The 11,725-nt window shown below is 35.1% G+C and overlaps 1 protein-coding gene across 1 annotated transcript; it reads right to left on the minus strand.

Moving 5' to 3' along the window:
• Positions 1-771: 771 nt before the first annotated feature.
• LOC144998638 (cellulose synthase A catalytic subunit 1 [UDP-forming]) lies at positions 772-6,647 on the minus strand. The gene is made up of 14 exons (XM_078958371.1): positions 6,346-6,647; positions 5,730-5,925; positions 5,456-5,634; positions 5,265-5,385; positions 4,976-5,168; positions 4,624-4,890; positions 3,761-4,106; positions 3,552-3,689; positions 3,332-3,457; positions 2,850-3,062; positions 2,478-2,742; positions 2,192-2,388; positions 1,756-2,106; positions 772-1,633 (listed from the first exon to the last, which is right to left on the minus strand). The coding sequence occupies exons 1-14, from the start codon at positions 6,424-6,426 to the stop codon at positions 1,046-1,048; spliced, it is 3,261 nt and encodes a 1,086-aa protein (XP_078814497.1). The 5' UTR covers positions 6,427-6,647; the 3' UTR covers positions 772-1,045.
• Between the last annotated feature and the right edge of the window lie 5,078 nt (positions 6,648-11,725).

Raw genomic sequence — 11,725 nt, forward strand, 5'->3', positions numbered from 1 at the left:
TACACCATAATGGCTAGGGAATTGTTAACTTCATCATCAAAATGTACTTCACCTTCACCCGGTGACCTGATACCATTAAGGTAGTCTTCATAGTCTATTATTAGGAAGGAAATATAAACCTAAATTTCCTTGTTATGTGCAATAAAATGAGACATAAAACTAATGTTTTCATTGTCATTAGGCACTGTCCCAAGTATGCTAGGGGCATAATGGTGACATATAGAAAGAGCTTTATCATACTTGAGTTCTCTCATCATGATATAAACATTGTATATTATACAAATTTTTAATGTTTATCACATCAAAGTAGTCAACATCATTGTTAATATACATGGACCCTTCCACGGGATCGAGTCGTTATGTCTATCACATTAAAGTAGTCAACATCGCTATTAATATATATCCTTTCATGGGATCGAGTGAATGAACCTAGTATGATACATCTTTATTGTTTACGGTGAAGATATTGTCTTAGACACTTATAAATAAAATTGTAGATATGTAAAATAACATCAAACATAAAAGTTAAAAACATCCAAAAACTAATAGAAACATTTTTGAATTCGAAGCTTTTGTTTAAATTAATCGTTTTAACCTCTTGGTTATAAAACCTTTTTTTAATTGAAGATTTTTCCTAAAAAATCCTAAAATATTTCGAAATTCATTAAATCACTTTCCTCACCGATAGTGAAAGGCTTCCAATCAAATAGATATAACGAAGGATCAAATAGTAAATAAGAATCAATCAACAAGAGAATCTTCAATTCATCATTCTGCATGTAAACTCACTTAAATATAAAACGTAGGTATTACCAAACGAGAACCTTGTTCAACTTCACAACTTGTTTGAAACCTATTCACCAACCCACCAATGAAATGAGAAAAAAAAGTTCTATAAATAAACGAATACAACTCCTACACAAACTCACCAAAATTAAAAGAAAATAAATATATAAACTGCACGTCTGGTATTTTCTTTTAACCACGACACGATAGATTTGTTGTTTATATATATACTAAACAAAAATCACAAAACGTCAAAACCCTAACAATCAATCCCACATTGCCCACGAGTCGCATCCAGCGAGTCATCCGAGGTGAACGGGTCAATCCGCACCCACAACAGCGAGAAAATCGAAGCAAGAAGAATCGACCACACGATAACGATGGTGGGTGTCCGATTTTGTCTACCCAACAAACCCTTGAGGAAAGGATACAAATGAACGATAACCCAAATCGCGAAAAACAGTTTCCCGAACAACGGACCCCATGACTGGTACCCGCTGTTGATGGCTGAAGAGACGCCGGAGACGATTCCGACTAGGTTCAGAATCAGGACGGTGGTTGGCGGGATGAGGAGAGCCGTCCATTTGAAGATGTAGAGTTCTGCAAAATCACCGTCTTCGTCGTTTGCCTTTGATGTGACGGTGAAATTTGTGTCGATTCCGGCGAGGACTTTGAGTAGACCTTGGAAGACGGCGAAGAGATGAGCGGATGTGCCACCAATGACCCAAAATTGTTCGTTTCTCCACCAGTCTTCGATGCTTACACCACTCCACCGGAGCTCTAAGATTCCGGTAGCGGCAATGGAGATAAAGAGCAGAATAAACCACATACTAGCGTAGTTGCTAATCTGTAAAGACGATCAGGCAAGAATTAGATGAGATTTTAAGATTAAGATCCAATTCTCTGTATCTTTCATATTCGAAATTAACCGAAATGACATATAAGAGCAAGTTTGAGTGGGAAACATACCTCAGGAATGATGAACTTTCCAGTGAGAAGGCAGACAGCAGGAAGCACACAATAAGCAATTAGCGGGAGAGAGGTGAGAGGATACACAATCGTATTGATGTAGGCGAGCCTTTCCAAAGGTTTCAATTTACCATTATACCCATACCAAATGGGACAATGTCTACTCAATAAAATCTCAATGGAGCCTAAAGCCCACCGAAGCACTTGGTTCAAACGATCAGAAAGATTGATAGGAGCTGAACCCTTGAAAGCAGGACGTGGTGGCATACAGTAGATTGAAATCCATCCTCTTGTATGCATCTTGAATCCAGTCAAGATATCTTCTGTCACCGATCCATAAATCCATCCAATCTGTGAAATGAATGTTAACCAAGATTAGTCATATCATGTGAAAGGGTAAAATGGTCATTTTCACAAGATTAGAAGATAAAATTACCTCTTTACCCCATTCAGTCTTGTCCTCATAACCACAACTAATAACATGGATAGCCTCTTTCAAAAGGGTAGCAGGATTTGTGGTTGGCGGAATGCCTCCATTCTCCATAAAAGTAGCAGAAATGAACACCGAAGATTGACCAAATCGTTTTTCTAAACTCCTTTGTGACATAAGTAGCGACTTCTCCTCATCATATCCTGATAAAATTATATATAATTTTTAAATAAAACTTGATAGTTTTACAGTATAGAGTTAAAAAAGAAAAAATTATAAAAAAAGTGTAAACCTTCAACACCCTCATCCATATCTTCCATATTGAAAATGGGAACGGTTGATTCAGTTCTTTTCATGGCTCTCTTTTTATCGATATATTTCTTGTTACTATTTCTTCCTTTCTTTCGTGAACCACAACAACTTTTGACAATAATATTTGGTTCCAAGTCAGCCTCGGTCAACACCGGATCATATCCATAAAGAGCTTGTCTATTGAAACAACAACCCGTCCCCACATACACGGGACCCTGAATCCCATCCAGCCCTTTCAAATTGATCTACAAAACACACACACACGACTTAATCTGGTAAGCTATATATTTTTTAAACATCATTTATGTAAAAAATGGTAAATGGAAAGAAGAAAAAAATTAAGGAAACACACATCGAAGAAGACAATGTTGCGATTAGCATATCGATCGTGCAAATCAATTCCATCAAATCTTTGTGGGAATTGAACATAACATGTCTTCCTTCCATAACCAGGATCCATCATGAAACACATAGCTTCTTTAAGAGCTTTACTATTGTTGAAGTAATGATCACAATCGACGTTCAATAAATACGCGCCATTTGTCAAAACCGCAGATACTCGTATCTGTGATAAAAAAGGGTCGATTAAATAAACCATTAATAACAAAAAAGTAACCTTCTACACTTGGGCACACCCAAAAAGGCATGTGTGTGCAAAAGACATAAATACCCTTCTCATCCTCATCATCAAAAGCTTGTTGTGTCACGTCCCAGTCAATGTGTGATGGCAAACTTTTTATTCGATGATGAGGATAAGGATGAGGATGAGGAGGGCATTTACGTTTTTTTCACATATAAATTAAAAAAGGTGATGAGAGAGAAAAGTGAACAAACCAAAGCATTCATAGCACCGGCTTTTTTGTGATGTTGAAAACCGGGACGTTTCTCACGAGAAACATAAACAAGACGTGGAAGTTCATTGCCATCAGTATCAAGGCCTCCACTGTGTCCTAAGAACACCTATAAACAAATACAGATATTTATGGAAAATGAGAAAAAAAAATGTAAAATGTAATTATATATTCTTTTCTTGGAAGTTAAAATTGTTAAATACCTGGATCATTCCAGGATGATCCCTAGGGTTATTTCCAGGCCAAGGAGTTCCATCTTGCATTTGCCAACCTTCTTCTGGCATCTTTTGTGCTTTGGCTACAAGAGCATTTACTCTCACCTTGAACTCTTCATACTCTCTCTGTCATGTCATCAATATTTTATAAGCAACTTTTAAAGAAAAAAAAAACTAGTTTAAAGACATTTAGTTACCTTCATTGCTCTACGTTCCTTGACAAAAGAAGGCTGAATCTTGTCCTTGAGATAATCAATTTTTTGAGCAAAATAGAACTCGGGTGCTCTGGGTTCAATGCTGTGTTTCTTGCAAAACGGGACCCACTTTCTTGCAAACTCTGCGGTTTCAGAGAGGGACTCGAATGATAACATGGCAGAACCATCATCAGATACATAGCATGAGACTTTGTCAACAGGATAATCAACAGCTAGAATTGATAAAACTGTGTTTGCTGTGATCAGAGGAGGCTCTTTTAATGGATCCACTGTACTCACAAACACATCGATTGGTGCTAGCTGTGATGGCTCCCCATCCCTATCATATCTGCAACAATAACAACATTATCTTAAATGACCATTTTACCCTTTTGTGTAATCACTAATGTACTTGATCAAAACAGGTTTTAGGGCATGTTAATTATTCTTTCCATTAAGTGTTGTATAGTATGGACAAATGATGTTGTATGGATTAAGTGTTGTATCACCGTGTAAATGACCATTTTACCCTTTTGTCTAATCACTAATGGACTTGATGAGGACAGGTTTTAGGGCATGTTAATGATTCTTTCCATTAAATGTTGCATAGTATGGATAAATGATGTTGTCTGGATTAAGTGTTGTATCACCGTGTAAATGACCATTTTACCCTTTTGTCTAGAAAGGATGTTGAATCAAAAGCAAGTGTTTCTTTTTCACTTAATGCAGAAATGAGGAAAAGAATTGAGACTTTCAACATTAAGGGCTAACTTCTTTACAAATCTGCCCTCGTTTGTTTTAAGGCTAATCACAAAAATAACCACTATTATATTTTGGAATTAAAAAAAGAAAAAAAAAACAATTACCTCAATGCCAGCCTGTCAAGGTAGGTCTCACGTTCCACAGGATACCATTTTGGGAACTGATCAAGAATCCATGATAAAGCAAACCAAATCTCACAAATAACAGACACCAACCACAAAGGATATGCATCATTCACAGGATGAGTGACACGATATTGCAAAAAGAAACCCAAAATAATCAACCGAAGAATAATCACAATTCGATATGGAGTCAAGTGAGTTGATGAAATGGGGACCACACGACTCAGTGGTTGCCTAGCATCATCAGCCCTATCAAAATCAAAATCAGATCAACATAAGAAACAAGATTAAAAGTTTTTGAAAATTGCTATCTTTTAGATTAAAAGATGCATACATTTGCAATTCTTCACCATTAGATCCAGTCCTTTCAATTTCACCTCCTTTTCCTTCACCACCATATCTATTTGTCATCTGCATCATATTCTTCTCCTGTTTTAGCTTCCACCCTTCCACTCTTTCTTTCCAGTCAACATTCCCAAGCCCATAAGAATTCAAATCTTTTGATGGGTCCACAATTCGCACAGGAACTAAATGAAACATACAATACATTAAATCTCAGATTTCTGTGATTTTACAAACTAATTAAACTTAAATGGTAGTATTTGTAGTGAAAAAAGAGGCACCTGGTTGTCTGGGGTCGATGTATGGAAGTGAATGAACATGCTTGTCACCTGGGCCTAATGGGCCTGAAGTACTTCTTACTGATAAATTGTCTGGTGTAATACTTGGAATTTCACCAGATACCTGAAAATAGAAGAGAAATCATCGATTAATATATTGTAAAAAGGAAAGATTTACAAGAATCATCACTCACTTGTTGGCCATTAGTGAGAAGGGGAACTGGTTGTTGAGAATCATGTCTAGCAGAAGAAGAAAGATCAGGATCATCTCCTTGCCATTGACGTCTACCCTTGTTTCCTTGAGGATAATTAAACTCATTCTCCAAATCATCAACATCGTCCTCATCATCATCACCATCAACTCGAGGGCTCCCTAAAAGATATCATTACCATTATTCTAAATTCATAACTTCAATTATTACATTACGTTTTTGATGAACATGAGATATAAGGTGTAAGCTTGCTAACCTTTGTGTCTTTTGTATCGAGTCTTGCATTGAGGACAAGATTGATTTCCATCTCTCCTTTCGTACTCATAACATGGCCTGCATACAGGGAACGCACACTCATTGCAAGCAACGAAGATGTCATTGGTTTCGGTGAGGCCTACTGTGTCGCCACAAATCTGGCATATCTGTCCGTTTAGATTCTTCAATGGCTTTGGCTGCATGATCAATGAACAAAATGAATAGTTATTCAACAGTTTTCCACGAATCAAAACTCCTGAAAACCAAATCTGAAGCAGAATTATCGAATCCCGAATCAAAAAGTGGCTTAATTATGCAATCGTTGAGGAAGAACGTGAACTAACGAATCAGTTCACATGTCAAATCAACGAAAAGCAGCCGAAGATACAAAAAGGGAAAGACGAGCTCGTGTATCAAAATTCAACAAGCATTCACTACTGAACTGATTACACTTAGATCTAAATGAAATTGACAAAATTGAATTAAATAAAACTCATATCAGTATTTCACTGTTACACACTGGTGCTTCACTTAACGATTAGATCTACACAAACAGATCAAATTTCAGTTCAAAGACCAAAATTCATGGGTATTAAAGAAAAAGTGAAAACACATACCCCTCCATCAGAATCATGCCTTATTCTCACCAACTCATTCCTCTTATGCGATCCAGCCACCAATCCGGCATTCGCCTCCATCTCTTCCAATTAAAGAAGAAACAGAGGATGAATCGATAAACCCAAATAAGATCAAATGAAATTCGAGGTATTCTATGAGTTGACGTGAGATCTTAAGAAGGAAAGAGGAATTCGAGATGGGTTTTTTTGTCGAAATCACAGGGGCATCGTCTTGAATCTTCAAGCGGCCATTTTGGGATATCTTCTTGAGTAGGCTTCTCCTTTCACTTGATATAAACCATTACCTTTTGGATTATTTTATTTGCACAGTTGTGTAATAAAACAATTATACCGGTGTAACCGGTTGCCGGGAAACGGTGGCCAGCTCGGCTCGGCTTCACCAAGTCTAGATTTTGACTTTAGATTTAAACAACCACTTATATCAAACCACGTGCGAATTTTGCTGTAACTTGGTCACCATCTATAGTCGTCACCTCTCACCGGTGTTCTCTCTCTTGGCTGTTGACAGGGTGTAGTTGTTGTGTTTACCGGTGTCAGCCGGTTAATTCTGTCCGACACTTAAGTGGCTGTCGGTGCTTGTTTTTGCTGATGTCACCTTTTAAATTCCGTGTATATAATTTATATTGCTAATTGAATTAAAAATCAAATCATATAAATTACCAAGTTCCACAACCCTAATTTACTCTTATGGTTGCACAAAATATATAAAAGAAAAATAACATAATCTGCAATCTTCAGAAAATGAGTGATAATATTGTTGAATATCTTGTCGTTCCCCGTTGTCCAAATACATCACAAAAGATAGCACAACAGGTGATTGTAGTGAATAACTTGCGTTTTCTAGGACAATTTCTTGCAGCAAAGTCAAGGAAATTAATAACTCCGGTAAATATATAATCCAGAATGTCACACCAATTTAGAATATAATATCCCATCATTGTTGCCACTCTCCAGTTGAGATGAAAACTACTCCAACTGATGTGCAAGTTACTCCAAATGATGTTCAATCTAGTGGTGTAGAAATAGAAGAGGATTTGGTGATATGCAAGTCACTCCAACTAAGGGTATTGTTAATGTCCAAGTTCAATAGGATATTTTTTGAGGGCCCTCTGCTAATAATGATAAATAGACCCCTAAGATAAGAAAAATGATTAGTTATAAAAATCATTCAAAAATGTGTAAGGCAAATGGTTCGAACCCTTGACTATTAATGAGAGAGCCAACAATGTTTACACCTTAAAGCCAGCCAAGCTTCAAGATTTTTGTTAAAGATTTACGTAAATGTGTATATATATTAAAAACAGATCAGTTAAAAACTAAAATAACAGAGCAGATGGGAATCAAACCCTCAGCATTTTGCATGAAATGGCGGCTCATAAGCCAGTTGAACTAGAAATTGTGTGTTAAAATTGTTGCGTAACATAATATATAATATATAATAACTATATAAATTGGCGAAAAATCGGGCTCTATTTTTTCCGGGGCCCTGTACGGTTGCACACCTTGCACACCCTCAAAACCGGGCCTGATAGAGTAAGACCCACTTCTCAAATTTTGATGAGGATAAGGAAAAGAAAGTTAGAGAGAATCTTGAAGTCAAAATTGGGTAAGAAAGTCGACGGTGATGATGCTCCAAGAAATTTTTAATGAAAAGCTCTTATAATTAACTTGTGATGATGTTTGGTGATGATGTGTTTGATACCAATGATGTATGAATGTATGTTTGATAACTAGGTGATAACTCGTGGATACCACAGTTATTAAGTTAAAAGAATATTGATACTTCAAAATCATAATCATTGATCAACGATTTTCAAACATTTATTAATTTATAGAGTTAAATGATTTGTCTATAACTTTGTAATGTTTTATTCAAATTGATATGCAAATGTTTTGAGGATAAGGGTACCGTTATTTATGTTTAATTAATGAAAAAAAGATATTATATAATTAAATTTAAAATTGAATAGACTAAAAAAACCAACCACACTCAATCATAGAAATACAATTATTATAAAACAAATTAAAAATTAAGGTATTTCGACCAAAATGTGCTCAATGTAAACTACTTTTACATGGTGTCAAGATGCCTAAGTACATTGCTTAAAAAATTCCCTACAATTACATATTTTGCACAACTATTATTTGATGTGAAAATGGTCATATTATTTTTTTATCATTGACCTTGCCAAAACTATCACGTTTTAAAGAAAATGTGCTCATAATTATCTATTTCTTTAATTGAAAACTTAAAATAGCATCTTACTTTTGTTTCTTTAACATTTTCACAACCTACTAAGAATATTACGCAAAACCCCAACTTTTCATATTTTTAAGAAAAAATCATTTCAAACTGTGTTTATGAAAAGTTGTATCTTTTTGTTTTCAAAATTGGTCGTAAACAAAACATTTTAAAATACTTTTGATGTGACATCGGAATCAGTCATCAAATCTTGAGTGTTGGATCTGGATCTATGGATGCAAACAAAGGTATATATTAGCGGTGACTGTAATTTGCATTCTCGTACCCAACCTCCGATCCCCACACTCATCCCCGCCTCCAACCCACCAAATGTCTGACGGGTTCGGGTAAAAAATTCTGCTTTGGAATTTCCAATGGATATCCGTTTAGTAATAATTCAAGTTTTTAAAAAATGTAAAAATATTTTTTTAAAAAAAGCATAAACAATAATCACAAAAATAAAAAATAATGCAATTACTTCATTCTTGGTATATCTCTCTTCCTAATAAAAGATTCTCTAAGGAGCCACATGTCTCCTTTCTACACCTCCTTCATGCCACGTGTCATGTTTTAGTTCACCCTTTGTTTTACATTCCCGACCCAAGGTTCTAAAAAGCTCGTCATGGCTCCGCCATGGCGCACCACGGCTCCAAGGCTTGCACCTACCGCCAAGTTTTGCCAAAACGCCGCCTTAACTCATATATGTGTATGAAAATGAATAATAGTTGAAAATATATATATATATATATATATATATATATATATATATATATATATATATATATATATATATATTATATAGATAATTTCCGCCTTAAGTCACGCCTTACAAATGTCATGACTCGCTAAGGCTCGGAAAAGTTTGAGGCTTGACATTGTCGCCAAGTCACGCCTTACGTTATTTAGAACCTTGATTCCCGCTCATTTTGAGTCTACCTTAAGATCAATCATATCCCATAAAATTTGCATACATTCCTCAATTACCGATTACCGATTGTTTATATTCAACAAATCAGGCAAAATAGTTTGAATTTTATCTATTAGCAAGGTTTCAGGAATCTTGATACATTTCAATTTTAAAATTCGATGGGCTTCATATATAAATCAAATCTCCTTATAATGGATTATAGACTTGCAGTTCCCTATTCATTGAAGGTAGGGTTATCACATCAGAAACCCCTCATCCCATTTCAAGATTTGAATATTTATGTGTTTATCGATGGAATTCACTCCCCATATATCTAAAATAACCCTAAGTCACTGCCAACAACATCTCCCCTGCTCCGCCATGATTAGCATGATTGCTATACTTGCATAATTGCTATTTCACCATGACAACCATCCATTAAGGCCACCACCAAACAATCATCACAACCTGCTCAAGAATAAAAAAACAAGCGATGCTAAAAGGAGGTAAACAAAATCGATTTTTATTGGTTGATGTATTGGCTAGATGGCAATCTCTCTCTCTCTCTCTCTCTCTCTCTCACACACACACACACACACACACGCACATTTAGTTTAAAATCTTGAACCAATTTCGATTTGTTTATTGTTTTTCGATTTTAGCCCTAAATAGATTTGTGTTATTTGAACTAGCTTCAATTTGTATGGAAAGAAAAGCTTCAGGATACTCAAAACCTTAGAGAAGATTAATCGGCTTCAGGTAACAATCATGTTATGCTTTAAATTTATTAGTGGCTCTTTGGTTTACATTTTCAAATTTTATTTTGTTCTCTCAAATGTCTGAGTAGAAGCTCCTGTTTGCAACTTATAGGTATTATTGTAAATGGTCTGCAATGTTTCTTTTTGTTACAAGTAGTATTCATGGGTTTCTATATGATTTTGATGTTAATGAACATAATAATCATTAAACCTCATTCTCTGGTTCACAATTCCCTTCTTTACTCATGTCCTGGTGAATATGTACTCACTAACCTCTTGATATGTGCATATTTAGTTATAAAATTCATGAATTATCTTAATACTTTATGTTGTTTTTATCTCATTTAATGAACAAAAGGTGCTTAATTATCTTAAATATTTCATTTTCAGCAATAAAGACATGCCCGGAAGGAAAAGGAAGCAAAATTGGTGATTGAAAGCTTAGATCTTGAATTTTTGAGAAAGAGGGATGTTGTTGGATAGCTTGACCCCTCATCAGTGTTTTTGCCATATATCATGAACCGTAAATCCGATTGACGAGATTCAAAATGTTCTGAAAACTAGATAGAATTTCGGAAGACTTTCTTGTTTTGAGAAAATGTTGATTCTGAAAAAACTCGATGAGTTGGTCAGAATGTTCCAGATTCGAAGATGCCTTGCCGTACACGTTGTATACGCGAATTATCAAAAAAACTCGACGAGTTGTTCTTGAAAACTCATCGAGTTGGTCCTGTTTTCAGAATTTATATATAGAAACACTTCTCATTCGAACCCTAACTAATGTTGGAGGCTTTAGACGATTTTTGGAGGCCAGAAGGGTTCTTGGAGTCCTAGATTTCGAGAATTCAACATAATAGGCAATTTAGAAGAGAATAAAAGGCAAATAATCATTCTTATTTTCTTAATCTTTGTTTTGAACCATGTTTGAATCATTAGATTTTGATTTTAGGTTATTACTTATTTTAGATATGAGCTAAAAGCTTTTTACTTCTGTTTGGATGAAGATGATCGTATGAACATGGTTTGATTGAGTGGTTGGATTAATATTAATTTGGTTATTCATCTTGTTAAGCTTGTTAAAGATCATCATGTATTGATGATAAATATTTTCTGTTAATAAGTAAGTTATTAAGTTGCATGAACATCTTGATACATATAGTTTTGTGAATACAAGATTGTATGCCTAGGAATAATGAATATGAACCTAGGGTTAACTAGAAAATAGGTAAATCAATGTGTGAGCATGTGTGATGAACAACCACATATGAGTTGGTTGAATTGAACAAATTTGATTAGCTATTATTACAAATCTTACTTGATACGAACTAAACACTAGGAAACTTGTTAGTTTAATCAACTGGCCATTGTTTGAATTAACTTGTCTACTAAATGATTGGTAATAATGAACATGAACCCAATCACATTAGGAATCGGTAATCATTGACATATTTA

The sequence above is a fragment of the Lactuca saligna genome, chromosome 5 (assembly GCF_052625555.1).
Source record: "Lactuca saligna cultivar CGN05327 chromosome 5, ASM5262555v1, whole genome shotgun sequence".
Classification (NCBI taxonomy): Eukaryota; Viridiplantae; Streptophyta; class Magnoliopsida; order Asterales; family Asteraceae; genus Lactuca; species Lactuca saligna.

What these genes read in the sequence shown, in the direction of transcription:
- LOC144998638 (XM_078958371.1), bottom strand. Translation starts at nt 6,426, where the DNA reads ATGGAGGCGAATGCCGGATTGGTGGCTGGATCGCATAAGAGGAATGAG. An exon ending in CATCGACCCCAGACAACCAG is followed by an intron (nt 5,169 to 5,264) that starts GTGCCTCTTTTT and finishes TGTTTCATTTAG; the next exon opens with TTCCTGTGCGAATTGTGGAC. An exon ending in CTTGACAGGCTGGCATTGAG is followed by an intron (nt 4,107 to 4,623) that starts GTAATTGTTTTT and finishes TTATTGTTGCAG; the next exon opens with ATATGATAGGGATGGGGAGC.